Below are 14,551 nucleotides of genomic sequence, written 5' to 3'. Positions count from 1 at the left end.
CTGTCTTAGAAGTAATAGGCATAGTAATTTGCAGTCTTAAAACATAAAATTGTTTTGGAGACTTGTCTCACACTGGTAAACTAAGCTGGCCTTGAACTCAAGATCCTTGTACCACTACCCCAGGAGTACTGGATTACACTCTTGCTGCTATTCCCAGCCCAGAAGTTATTATTTCTGTTGTTGCTGTTCACTTGTGGTTCTGTATTTTAAAGCTGAGCTGGTGCAGTGTGTGACATTTATCTGAGGGACTTTGAGAACTTGTTCAGGCTGCTGAGTAACTAAACTGAAGCAAAATTCCAGTCTCCGTGGCCCTAAACAAGCACGGCTCCCTTTCATTTGTAGTGCCCATGATCCATGCTTCAACTTCCAGATTGCATTCTGGAAATCTGTTCACACAGGAGATGAGAAAGGGCCAGAAGAAAACCAACACGAAAAAATTAACAACTAATTTAAAAACAGAAAGAAGTTGGCATTTCAGATATGGAGGTCTTATTTTTCCATATGGATTTGGCACTATGCGTTTAGGGCCAGAGTCCCACAGAGTATGCACCTTAACCCCAAGCAAGGTAAAGACGAAGGAATGTAGTCATAAGCCCTTGGTTCTCCACTCCTCTTATAAATGTCGGCACCTGCAGAAAACACTGACCTTTCCTCGACGTTCTTCAAGGCCAGTCCTACGGTGTATGTGGGGTTGGGGTCATTTATGTTCAGGAACCCTATGCAGACTGCTCCAAAGCAGCACCCTTTCTGTGTGAAAACAGACTATTTAAAGGAAATACCTTCATTCTGGGACAGTGCTCGTGTCTCATGGCAGTGGTGATAGCAGGTCTGCAGTACGGTACTGTGGGAAAGCTACATGACTCTGAGGTCTCCTCAGCCTCTCAGAATCTGGTTTGGGTTTTGGGGTGACTGACTTTTCTCCCTAGTTCCCCTACCACCCACATTCCTTGGCTTCCTAAAAACATCCCAGGGTTTTTGTTTTGTTTTATTTTGTTGTTGTTGTTGTTGCTTTTCAAGATACCCTGAAGAAAAAAAGTTGACTTGTCCTTAGTAGTTGCAATACAGACCCCAGAAGATGCAAAGCCATGGTGTGTAAACGTCCTTTGGCAAGAAACCCAGGAGGAGCAGGACTGAGCCTGGTGGCTGGGAACACCAGAAGGATGCCGCCTGCCTGGCTAAAAGGCCCAGCAGTAGGCTAGCTATTATAAAGCCCCTCTGCCAGATGAACAGGGACCCTTCTCTGGTCACAATAGCCATTCACACTGAGCAGTCTCATTAAATATTCAGCCCGTGTTTCCGGCAGCTCATTAAGGCCTCAGCAAGCAGTGACGTGGATGCTGGAAGGCTGTGGGCTGGCCAGCATCTCAGCAGAGGCTGCGTGAGCTGCTCCTAGCCTTTCTGTTCACTGCCTGTCCTATGATGACCAGTGTGTGCTCCCTGCTTTGCCTGAAGTACAGGTAAAAACAAAGCGGAAAGGAATACGAGCAGAAACACCTGCAGGCTTCTGCCCTGGCCTTGCGTGTTGTCTGGAAAGAGCCTCTGATTTGGGCATGCTTATCCTATTGAAGCCCCCTGACCCCTTTAAAAGCTGTCTAAGGATTTGGGGCCTTGGCTAAGCACAGACAATGTGGTGCTATTATGCAGTTGGGTTGTTTGATGACTATATTGGAGGGGATTCAAGGTGTGGTTTTGAACTTGGTACTTTGGGGGCTAGTCAGAATAGCCCGTCAGCTGTAGAGATATTGGTTAGAGTCCCCACAGCCTGTGCAGGAGGTGATCCAGTACCAAAGTCTCACTCATTTGAGGAGTTTGGAGCTCTGGGGTTAGGACTGGCTGTAACAGGAGATGCTCTTCAGACCTTTGGGTTCCTCCAGTGTGCTGAACGCTGTGCTTGCATTTACCACTTGGGTTTGCCATCCATGCCATGTGATGTTTCAAGCTGGGGAAACTGTTAAAGGAGGAGTTTGAGATGATAAACACTTTAGACAAAGTGTACTTCTGTGCTCACTGTTGGCATGTTTTCCTTTTCCACACAGAAAATGTTTTCAGACTGCTCATTTCTATGTGGAAGACAGCAGTTCACCTCGGGTGGTCCCCAACGAAAGTATTCCTATTATTCCCATCCCGGGTAAGTGAGACACCGCTGTACTCCCGGTGGGTTCTCTCTTTTGTTCTCTGCTTTATGGGATATGATGTACATGATAACATATTACGTTCATAGCTGTTTGAAGCTTGCCCAGTCTAAGGTATACTTCACCTAGGCTAATGTAATAAAATTTTGCCCCTTTTCTTTTCTACAAAGTGGTAAAATCCTATACCCATGGGTTAGTGTAGGACAATGTCACATAAGGAGAAAAAGTGGCAGCAACAAGGTGGGAAATGCGCTGATTTTAAATCACAGTTTGTGAACATATTTCCAAAGGTGAGTTTTTCTCCAAGATTCTATGGTCTGTTTGTTGTTTGGAACCTTGGACTCTCTGGTAATGCTGTTTGTGTTACTGGTGTGGCCTGCTACAGTGCAGCCTGGAACAGTTACAGTGTGATAAGGACGGGCAGGCCGAGCTGCAGGAAGTGCACAGGACCGCTGCAGACGCTGGGGAACTTGGAGCTGGGCTGGCTGTCAGAAGTAGGATGTGGAACTTGAAGATGTCACCCCCCATTTGTATTTGATCCTTTTCCTTTTGTCAGATAGGACTTTATACTGCTGAGTTGTGTGTGTGTGTGTGTGTGTGTGTGTGTGTGTGTGTGTGTGTGTGTCTGTGTCTGTGTGTGTCTGTGTGTGTGTGTGTGTCTGTGTGTGTGTGTCTGTGTGTGTGTGTCTGTGTCTGTGTGTCTGTGTGTCTGTGTCTGTGTGTCTGTGTGTGTGTGTCTGTGTGTGTGTCTGTGTGTGTCTGTGTCTGTGTGTCTGTGTGTGTGTCTGTGTGTCTGTCTGCATGTGTCTGTGTGTGTGTGTCTGTCTGTGTCTGTGTGTGTCTGTGTCTGTGTGTCTGTCTGCATGTGTCTGTGTGTGTGTCTGTCTGTCTGTCTGCATGTGTCTGTGTGTGTGTCTGTGTGTGTGTGTGTGTCTGTGTGTGTCTGTCTGTCTGCATGTGTCTGTGTGTCTGTGTGTGTGTCTGTGTCTGTCTGTCTGTCTGCATGTGTCTGTGTGTCTGTGTGTGTGTGTCTGTCTGCATGTGTCTGTGTGTGTCTGTCTGTCTGTCTGCATGTGTCTGTGTGTGTGTCTGTGTGTGTGTGTGTCTGTGTGTCTGTCTGCATGTGTCTGTGTGTCTGTATCTGTGTGTGTGTCTGTGTCTGTGTGTGTGTCTGTCTGTCTGCATGTGTCTGTGTGTGTGTCTGTCTGTCTGTCTGTCTGCATGTGTCTGTGTGTGTCTATGTGTGTTTGTCTGTCTGCATGTGTCTGTGTGTGTGTCTGTGTCTGTGTGTGTGTGTCTGTCTGTCTGTCTGCATGTGTCTGTGTGTCTGTGTGTGTGTGTCTCTGTGTGTGTGTGTCTCTGTCTGTGTGTGTGTCTGTCTGTCTGTCTGCATGTGTCTGTGTGTCTGTCTGCATGTGTCTGTGTGTGTCTGTGTCTGTCTGTCTGTCTGCATGTGTCTGTGTGTCTGTGAATACATACATTCAGATATCTTATGCATCCTTCCTCCTGACATGTTCTTTATACACAGAAGCTACTTTAAAAGCGCTATTCTTCCATACCTGCTAGTCTGCTTCATTATCACAGAGCTCTTACCAGCGAATCCATTTTACTATTTACATTCACTTTATCTTTAATTGGAGCTATATAAGAGTAAATAAAGCTATCAGACTCCCTGTCACATAGTAGGCAATTTTAAATTGTTAGATGGGTACATGAATGTTAGCAAAACATTTAAAAGTTCGCAAAACCCATTGCATGAAGCTCAAGGAACAGCCATTCTCTGGCTATCAAAAGGCCATTGGGGGGGGCAGGGTATCATGAGGTGTGGTTATAATTGGGGACTTAATTGTCCCTTTATGTGTCTATATATGTTGTCATTAGATATTGCTGGAATTGGCTCTATTTAGGCAGACTTTTCTCACTATAATTTGTCAAAGAGACAAGATAGATAACAGAATGACCTTACTTGTTCCTGCTGGATAGACAGCTAAAGGGTTAAATGCAGGTGGGGACAGGACCTGTGATACCCTGGGTTCCTCCCACTAACTTTTATCCTTGGTGGAAGAACTGTACTTGGTACGAAGAGCAGCAGAGAAGAACAAACAGACTCCATCACGATGGATGGCTCATCTAGCTCTGCGCAGGACCATTGTGTGTCCTCACTTTCCTCTTGTATTGCCCAGGATATGTGTTGACTGCCAGGAAATTCCTGGGAGCCACTTTGTCTTTGCAGGTGACTCATCTGAAAAACACAGTTTTTAGGTTTATAGACATTTGATAGTCATTTTTAAAGGATTTTTAAAGGCAGAGGAAAAGGTTCACAAGTTCAAGGCCAGCCTGTGTCACACAGCAAATCAAGCCCTTCCTAAGCTTCACAGCATGACTAATGATGGGCATGGTGCTCGTGAGTAGAATGCTTACCCACATTCCTCAAGGCATGTGGTTAAATTGCTGCACCACACAGTGTTGATAATAAAAAAATAACAAAATAACCAAACATCTGGAAAGTCCCCTTGTATGATTGTGTGTATATATGTATGTGTGTGTTTTTGTGTGTATATACATGCACATCTGTGTGCATCTGAGCATGCCAGAGGTCAGCCAGGTACAGTTCTTTTGAAACAACAAATCTGAATAAAGTTTTCATTAGTTATTAATGAAGTATTACCAATGTATATGTCTTAGCTGGGGTTTTTGTTGCTATGAAGAGACACCATGACCATGGCAACTCTTATAAAGTAAAACATTTAATGGGGTGGCTTGCTTACAATTTCAGAGGTTCAGTCCATTTTCATTATGAAGGGGAGCATGGCCGTGTGCAGGCACATGTGGTGCTGGAGCTGGGAGTGCTACATTTTGAGGCAACAGAAAGTCCACTGACTGTCACACTGAGGGAAGCTTGAGCAAAAGAGACCTCAAAGCCCGCCCCCACAGTGACACCTCCTCCAACAAGGCCACACTTCCAAATAGTGCCACTCTCGTTGGGGGCCATTTTTTTTCAAACCACCACAGTGTATTATCTCAAAATTGTATTTACTATAGTATACCATTCTTTTAGACTTGTGTTATAGATAAACTTTTTAAAATTAGAAGTTAGTTCTTGAAATTAACCTACTTAAAGAAAACACTGGAAGAGATTTTTAGATATGCAATATGTCAAAAACAAATGTCCTTAAAAATGTTTTCTGTAGAAAACCTAACTTTCTAATAGGCATATTACAAACCAAAATGTGGGGGCTGCCCGTAGCCCCAAAATCTAGAAATGATTCACACCTTTCCAGCAGTTAAAATACAGCTTAATAATTTGAAGGTCACTGGTTTCAGCTGGGTGCCAACATATAAAGGGTTTTCTACATGCTGTTTAAAACCCTTAGGGATAAATCAACCTTTGTGGCATATTTTATTTATAGGAAGATTATCCCCAAAGGAGATTCATTGGTGTTTTGACTATAGTGAAGCCCTTTCTTCATTGACTCCATTGCACCATGAATGAAAAGATTTCTTCTATGTCAGGAAATAAAATGCTTGTCATCTCCAGACACTTCTCCATCCTGAGAGTTTGATTTAGACAAACATCTGTTTATCGTTTTCTAACTCAGGGACTGAAATCTTGATAGTGCTCTTTTCTTTCATGCCTGTTTTATCTGCCTGAGTTGACACAGAGGTACCACTAAGCCTGAGGCTGAACTCCAGGAGGCTGGAAGGGCAGTCAGAGAGGAACTGGGCTCTTCAGACTGAGGTCTGTCCTCTAACGATGATGTGTTCATCGTACCTGGTAGTGTCTCAGTACCTGGTAGTGTCTTGGTGGAAGAGCCTGGGGGAGTATCTGAGCAGCGATGATGTAACGGAGCCCTGGACTAGAGTTTTGTGTGTCTCCCTCCTGCTGGTGGAGTACGCTGGAATTGGGGATAAGGTTTAGAAATCTGCTGAAGGTTAGATGAACATTGGACAGGGATTTTCTTCTTTTTTTTTCTACAGAATAGGTAACCTAAGGACTTCTAAAATCCTGATGGTATCTGTCTACATGCCCATCCACTTCCCAAGCCAGCACAAGGGATCTTTTCTTAAATAGAGCTTTAGCCAGTAAACCCAGCAGCTAGCAACCTGGCAAGAAGCTAAATACTTAGTACTTTTTTACCTGGCATCAACAAGGTGGCCAGTGACCCAGTGTGAGCAAGGCTTACCATTAAAGCAAAGCATGTCACTTCAGTTCTTTATATAGGAAGGATCTGGTCAAATGTCAGGTCTGGAAGGCACTGCACTAAGGGAGAGCCTGGCCCTGGAGACAGCCTGGTCCCAGCAGTAGCTGAAGGACACAAGTGCCCTCGTGTCTCTAGACCATTTCATTTCTCCCCTGGATCAGACGGTACAGGGAGAGCAAATCGTACCAAACGACAGCTCATAGTTATTGAAGTCACCAAATGCCAAGCCTCTCACAAGTCCTTACCTTGTTATTTCTAATCGCACCCAGTACAGTGGTTCGCCAGCTTCCTAGTGCTGCGACCCTTTACGACAGTTCATCGTGTTGTGGTGACCCAACCATAAACATATTTTCGTTGCTACTTCATAACTGCAGTTTTGCTACTGTTATGAACTGCAATGTAAATATCTGATAGGCAACCCCTGTGAAAAGGTTGTTTGACCCTCAGAGGGGTTGAGACCAAAGCTTGAGAACAGCTGACTTAGTGACTGAGGCATTGTTATTGGGCCATTTCCCAGACAGAGGAGTCATAGCCTGGTCCTGGCTTTTCTGCTTATGACACTGAGTGAAGATGCCTGATCTATAGAAGCTGTTAATTAGATGGGACTGATAAAATAAACATAGTTCTCCTGCTGGCTGGGTAAGATGCTGAAGTCAGGGCTAGCCTTTGCTAAATTGATTTTTTTCCCCCTTTTCTGGTGTCAAGCCAAAGCAACAAGAATGTTAACTTTTTTCTTTCTGTCAGATTCTCCTTAAGATAAGGAGAGAGAGCAAATCTACCTTGTGTTGAATGGGTTGGAGAAGCCTGGGGTATTGGAGATTTGCCTCTTCTGTTCTGAGATGGAGGGACTTCCCCGGATCTGTGGAATGGATTTTCTTTATGTTCACATGCTTTGTTCTTTATTTCCAGCACTGGCACGTGAGCTCACCATTACCTGAGCTTCGATGCCTTTTCTGGGCAAAGTTGCTTTCTTCACTTCATGTTTTTCACTTCATCCTCCAGTGCTCAGCTGCTGGCACCTTCGAGTCAGAGAATAAGATAAGGGGTTCTGTTGTGGATTATCCCAGATAAGAAGGCTGCCATTTCCCTGGTTTAACTCTCATCACAAAAGCTAAGAATGAATGATCATATTTGATAACAAAGTTCACATTTTAGATAGTGATTCTCAGTTGATTATATAAAACATTTTATAATCAAGGGATTTAGTGATAAAGAGCAATGGCCTCATTTTCACCTAACAAATCTCAGCAGAACATTCTACAAATAAAAATACTAATAAACAATGATTTTTATTTACCAGCTTACCCAACTCCTCTGTTCAATGCCATGTTTTCCCTTTAAACTATTCTAATTTTAAGAATGGAGAGAGTCCAGGCTTTGACTTCACCAGCCCAAAGCTCAGCTCTGCCATTCAGTCTAGATAATGGCTTCAAGTGTCTGTCTGTATGTGTATCACAAAGATATTTCTGTTCCCTTCACCTGGTTCTTCTAAAAAAAAAAAAAAATGAATTGGAAGTGTTGTCGTGGGTACAGGCTGAATGGCTGCTCTCTTTGAATTATACCAGCTCCACCTTCACATGGTGTCCCCATACATCCTATAATTTCCTTCTGTGCCTGGAGTTTCCCAACCTTATTCCCTTGAGCTTCTTCCGTGACCACCACACTAATGGTCCCCCCACATCCAGTTTCCGACAGCAATGGCAGTGCTCAACCTGAGATTACATTAGTTTTTCCTTCACTTTCTTATGTTGATTTGTGTTCTGACACAACTGTCGCCCAGAAACAGGGACCATCTCCGTAACTTCTGGCTGATCCTGGGTGCTCAGCCAGTGAATGGTACAGTGATTAACCACAGTGGAATGTACAGTTTGGCCTTTCCCTCAGTTGGAACACTGTTATAGGTCAACAGCCAGCTTTTTAGGCCACACCCTTCTGGTTGTCAACTTTACATACGTTGGAAAAGGGAACCTCCGTTCAGGTTCATCTGATTGGCCTGAGAGCACACCCGTGGGGCATTTTCTTGATTGCTAATTGACGTAGGAGGCCCAGCCCATTGTGGGTGGTGCCATCCACTAGGCATGTGGGCCTGGGAAATATAAGAAACATAGATGGCTGTGAACTGGGACAAGGCAGTAAGCAGCTTCATGGTTTCAGATGTCTTCCTAAAGTCCTGCCTTAGCTTCCAACCTTTCTTCACCAAGGTGCTTTTGTTCAGACTGTTTTATCACAGCACAGAAACCAAACCAGAACACCATTCTTTAGTCCATCTTTAAGAAATTGTTTGCTTGTAAGAGGATACATGTAGTACCTGTACCAGGGCACATATAAGGTGTGTGCAAAGCACTTGGTCATTAATTAGTTCTGCTAATATCTGTAATCGAACTTGCTTAGGTAGAAATAATATCCTGTAGATAGATGTTGTCCCATACTGAGTTGGATCTTTCCAGGTAAAAGCTGAGTAGGTCAGGCCTGTGGTGCCGTTCAAAACTGTTGAGAAAACTTAAGAGAAAAACTGTTCGAGAGGGAGTTGACCAGGGCTTCTAGTTAATTGCTGTGTTATATTTATCTTAAGAAAGAAAACGTTTATGACCCCTCTGCTGTTTATCTTGAGTGAAGGCCAAGTGATGTGTTATCTGAGTAGTTGGCAGTGGTGAGGGCAGCATGCCTCTGTGTACACATCTGCCTGTCTCTTACTTTCTTTATGGTTTTGGTGGTGCCTGGGCACCCAGAGGGTGTGAATTAGGTGTGGCTCAGCTTCCTTGGAGAAAAATGCTAATGGGAGAAATGATGCATCATATATTTCCATGGCGACCATACTGCGCTCTGCTGAAGTTTTACAGCATCCTGTCATGGGGTCAACAGGCAGATTGATTTCTGGGTGTGTGACATAAGCTTGGACATTACAGTTGATCACACTATAGAAAAAAAGTAGTTTACTGTGAACTTGAAAGCATTTCTTTTAAGGGTTTGCCATGGGCTGTAGCCTTCAAAATGCCATGTTTTTTACCTCAGCATCTTGATGTCTTGAAAACCTTTTATATTACATGTAAAGTATCTAAATATAGCAAACACATTTTTTCTCATTTTGAACCGAGCTCCATGTCATTCATCCCAGCACCATACATTCCTGGGAATTGGAATTTCAAACAGTAATTATGGAATAAAGCATTGCTGTCATCCAATTGTTAACTATGCTACTTTGCCCTTAAGAACCATTATATGGTTCAAGACCAAAGATGTGTTTATCCTTGGATACTTATATTTTTTGTGCATATTAATCCCTTTTTTCAGCTTAGCCTGAAGGCCCTTCATTGCCACAAAACTGTTATTATAGAATTCACTTACTTCTAAACATTTTAAGTGATCAGATAATTTTGGAAACTTTTCTTGAATAGCATTCTGCTAAATATTCTGGGCAAACATTTTGGCTCTTCATAGTTTGTTAATGCTGGTTACATCGTGGAAGCTATGGATTTCTTGGGCATACAAAATGATTGCATATTCATGAACATCTTCAATCCTGAAATATTTGTAAATAACTTGGCAATTTTTTTCATAAAGTTTTCTATTAAAGTGATTAGGACTTTAATTGTTACACAGGGAAAATTTGTGCTTGCCAAGTACAAGCTATTCCATTGAAATAATGCTTCAATACTGAACAACTTAGGTTATGGACATATAAATCACCTTTCTTAAACAAAGTATGAGAGTTGCAATTTTCCACTGAAGAATGATTCAAGTTTGAAAATGTCAATAGATGCAAAAAGCCACCCTAGAGCTTTGCTCTCTCAACAGAACGTAGAGTGGGACTGACAGAGTCAATGTTATCTGTCACCAGATGAAGAGAAATCAGATTGTCAGGCCTGGATCTAGGAAATTCTTGCCAAAGTAGGACCTCATTTACACATACAGATCTTCATACCCTTTGCTAAGAAAAGCATCTGCGGCAGTTTAGATGTTTGTGCCTTTGCCAAAGATCTTTCACTCTGAATAAAGTAAATGTCATGTCTGTTGTTTATCTCAAATTCAGCCGAACATTTTTTAAAGGAAATATTTGCGGGGGAGGGCTGAGGGAGGAGGAGTTCATGTAGCAGTAAGGAAGTGGGGGTGGCCATTTAGCAGAAACAATCAAAGATCAGGCTGTAAATAAACCTAAAACATGTATTAGGCTCCCGAGCTGAAAATGTCCCTTCAAAGTGCCAACACTACAATGAACTGGGGTGTGTAGAGTCTTCCTGAGTCTCTACCTAGGCTGTCAACACGGGGGGGGGGGGGGGGTAGAAAAGAAAGAAAAATCAGTTAATTCCATGAAATTGATTATTTGGCACCATATAGACACAGCTGTCTTGAACTAATATTCTGAACAGTTAAGGAAAGACAGCTTTGCACAGCTGGTACAGGGTGTCCTCCAGTGAAGAAGACTGTATCACCTTCAGAGACTACTACTAATCAAACCTAAGTGTTGCACATTCAAGCCCTAGTCATTGGATAATAATTAAAATTTAAAAACCCAGGAAGTGCCAAACTTCTGAACAAATGGGTACCCTTGATAAAAGCAGACTTTTAGCTAAGAGTATAATGTATTTCCTTTACTATGTAAATTTTCTTCAAAATAAGAGCAGAGAGGTGTGTGTGTTTTTTAAATACTTTGTTTAGCCTGACTCGTAAGCAATTCAGAATCCTAACGAGATCTTGATGTAAAATGAAATCCAAGACTTTTCTTCAGAAATTTATTTCAGTTGATATAATTTTATCATTTTTGTCAAATATTTATCTTATGTAGGATTTGCTTTTTTTGATGTCATTTGTTTTCTGAACATATTCTGTGTGACCCTGAACATTATTTTATTCTTCCAGATGACATGGAAGCCATTCCTGTCAAACAGTTTGTTAAACACATCGGTGAGCTCTATTCTAATAACCAGCATGGATTCTCGGAAGATTTTGAGGTATGTTTTAAAACTGGAAACTTAATTTCTAGAAAGTCTATTGATCTCATAAGGATTTCTGACAGTGTGGACTGCGTTTATTCTAAGCATATCAGAACAAGAACTCTGCCAACCAGAGATGTCTTTCTCTTTTCATTGATGGTTTTCATAAACACTTTCTGAATCCATTGTAGAGGGGTCATTTCGCCTGTCTTGCGTGTGCACATCTGTGGAAGGGTAGATGCAGTGGTTAAGAAGAGCACAGTTAATGGGGATAGTGTTTCTGGTTCTTCATCTTACTCCTAAGTGGGAGCACAGTCACACTGCCGGGCTCCCTGATTCCATGTCAGTTCTGGGATGCTCATGGTATAGTAGAGACAGGAGGCTTGGCATCCGAGAAAGTGCTGGCTCTGCCAGAAGTGAGCTTCATAAGGCCATTCGCTTCATCTCTGATCCCCAGTTTCCTCATCCTTAAAAAGATGTGCTAATGTCACCCACATTATAAAGTTGTTAGATTAAGAAATAAACATCTACAAAAATGCTGCATTAATTATTAATTGACTGTTGTTGTTTGCGTGTGTGTTAATCCTTGGTGAGGAGACGTGGGTTAACACAGCCTTCTGATTTTAAGAGCTGGTGTGTAGGGAACAAGGTAGAGAAGTGGTGCGTCCCATTCTGCCAGCTCTGGGTTCCGTGCCAGTTCAGCAGTGACAGGGTGTCAATGAGGAGCCATTAAACAGACTGCCCTTTTCGTCACTGAGGCGCATCCCTGGCAGCAGGGACTGTGTGGAGCAGGGCATGCTTTCATGGCAGCTCAGCTGTCTTCTAGCTGTAGGGGTGAGTGGGTTTCTTTCTCTTTCCATTTCTTGACTGCCTCTTCACACAATTGGTTATGTGGCTCAAATACAGTAATGGGAAGGAAGCACTTGGGGACCATGATGGACACATACAGCTCTGAGGTGCAATTATCTTGCATGAACAATGAGAAAAATGGGACCAGAACCCCTGTCTCTATGCAAATTTGGAATCCCCAAAGGTCATCAGAAAGGCAATTATACTGACATCTCAAGTTAAATCTTTCTCTGAGGATTTTGTTGTTAGTTTTACAATGTGTTTGTTTCATTTTGTCTTGTGGTTTGGTTTGGGTTTGGGTTTTTATTGAGAAAAGTAGAGAGAAAGAACTTACATTTTGTGAAAATGAACAAAAGCTTGTCAAGTATTTACTGCTGCCCTTGTATGCGGGCCCCAAAAGGTGCCTATTCCATGACAAAGAACATGGCTTAAGTCAAACATTTTGTATTCATGAGGACAGCAAATGTGTGTGGCGTTAAAGTGATTTAGTTCAATTGACTGTTGGCTGGATGACTGAGCAAGAATATTGAGGCATTTAACCATGTTGATGGTATTCAAGACAAACAGCTATCCTCTAGAGAACAGAATTGGATCAGGATGATCAAATGCATCTCTGGTTTCTCAATTATTTATGATGTGAGACCCCAGTGCTATTCATCACAGCTGGTTTTGACACCATTTAATTATTCAAAATAATCAGCTACACCTCTGTATACTTGATCTGACTTAAAGATGGGCTTTGCTGTATCAAAATCATGCCTGTGAACAAAGCCTGGCATTTATTTGTGTCCTGTTTCTATCCTAAAAATATTAATACAGTTTAATGGCCTCCACTGAACTTCACAGCATCAGTACCGTGGGCTGGTAGTTGATGGGAGGGATGGGGAAGCTGAGTAGGAGCAACCACTCTGCTTCTGTTACCGTCTCTTGGCTCCTCCTGGGGAGAACTGGAAGCTGGAGCTACTTCAGATTGGAAGAATTCTGAAAAAACAGTAAAGCAGCAACATAAAGGGGGAAATGTGACAGAGCAGGAACTCACCAATATACTGTGGCCTCTAAAATTGAGCAAAACTTTGAAGTATTTTTAAACAAAAGCATTATTCCTTTTTGGTAACCTTACTAAAAGAGCAAGGTAGTATCATGCCATGTGAGAAAGTAAAGCTATTTAGTAAGCAGAGATAGTAGCTGGCCATGGGAGAAAGGGCAGGAAAGGAGATCTTATGTAGTGTCAATAGTAATTAAATAATTGAATTAAACCCTCTCTTAGTGTTAGAGAGTAGTATGCTCCTCCACAGATTTCCACCCACTTGTGTGGAATAACCATGGCCAGCACTTAGCACAGTGGATTACATCACTCCTCTGTTTGATCTCATTTCTCACTGACCTCACTTTAAAGTTGAGGAAACTTTATCCATAAGAAAACCAAGATATTAGGTGGCCAAGGCTTGAAACATAGCAGGAGAGCTTGCGACCAGTACTGTCAAACTCCATGCCCTATGGTTAACGCCAGTGCCTTCCAGACTCCTGGAAGTAGTGTCTGGTAATGAGCTGGAGTCAAGAAGAATAAACAGGTTTGCTCTTTACTGCCATGCATCTGTACCTTGGCAAAAAATAAAATAAAATACAATGAGGGTGTTAAGGGGCCCGCTCCTACACATAGTAGGTGAGTATTACATGGTCTTTCTATTATACAGCCTTTTTAGCCCCAAATGTGGCTTACAGAAATCTTACTCAACACCTGAGCAGAAGCCTAAAGTTAATCAAATCACTGTCTTCTCGAGAATACTACTTAAGCTTGTAGTTAGTGAGACAAGGTAAAATAAATAGTATCGACTAGTCTCTCTCCATACAAAGATGAATTAGAATCCCTTCCTGAAAGAGCTCAGTCTGGTTGAACTAGGAAGTAAGGTCAAACAAAATCGGTGCTTTGCAACGGTATAGGTTGTCACTGGGTATCCATCCCAGTGACGATTCTCCTCGCCCCGTTTGCTTTTCAGTCTTGGGATTAAAAAAATGAGTGAGTGACTGTAATATTTTAAGAATTCTGTTGCTTAAGGGGGAAGGGGAACAGCCTACTGGAGGAGTGATTTTGAGTCTGAGTTTTTGTCTAAAGGTGATGCTGAAAAACAGTGTTTTGTCTTTGTCGGATAAATTGTGAATAGTCTGCAAAGCTGGTGGCATTGTGCCTCTCAACGGTTCTGCAGCCAGTGGCAAACATATCGGTTCTCATTTTAGACTAGTGTTTCCTGGTTCCAGTCCTCTGGCTTCCTGAATGACAGTGGCTTCCCAGAGTGGCTGATTATTTTTTTTTTAAATATTAGAAGCCCCTTTTCCTGCCCCCAGAATCATAATGCAGAAGGCTTCCTAAAGTACAGTACTGGCACATTGAGGAGAAGGCTACAATGCTCCATGAACATGGGGGTTGGAGGATCAGAAG

General features: G+C 42.5%; 1 protein-coding gene across 2 annotated transcripts in view; it reads left to right on the top strand.

Annotated features, from left to right (window-relative positions):
* Ptprg (protein tyrosine phosphatase receptor type G) overlaps positions 1-14,551 on the top strand; it is a 697,305-nt gene that overhangs the window by 648,511 nt on the left and 34,243 nt on the right. For both annotated transcript variants that reach the window (XM_036200071.1, XM_036200070.1), the window contains 2 exons: positions 2,037-2,128; positions 11,192-11,283. In XM_036200071.1, the coding sequence (XP_036055964.1) occupies positions 2,037-2,128; positions 11,192-11,283 (184 nt within the window). The remainder of the gene's footprint in view (positions 1-2,036; positions 2,129-11,191; positions 11,284-14,551) is intronic.

Source organism: Onychomys torridus, chromosome 9, assembly GCF_903995425.1.
Source record: "Onychomys torridus chromosome 9, mOncTor1.1, whole genome shotgun sequence".
NCBI classification, from domain to species: Eukaryota; Metazoa; Chordata; class Mammalia; order Rodentia; family Cricetidae; genus Onychomys; species Onychomys torridus.
The sequence above is the reverse complement of the archived record's forward strand: the minus strand, read 5'-3'. Positions and strand labels throughout refer to the sequence as shown.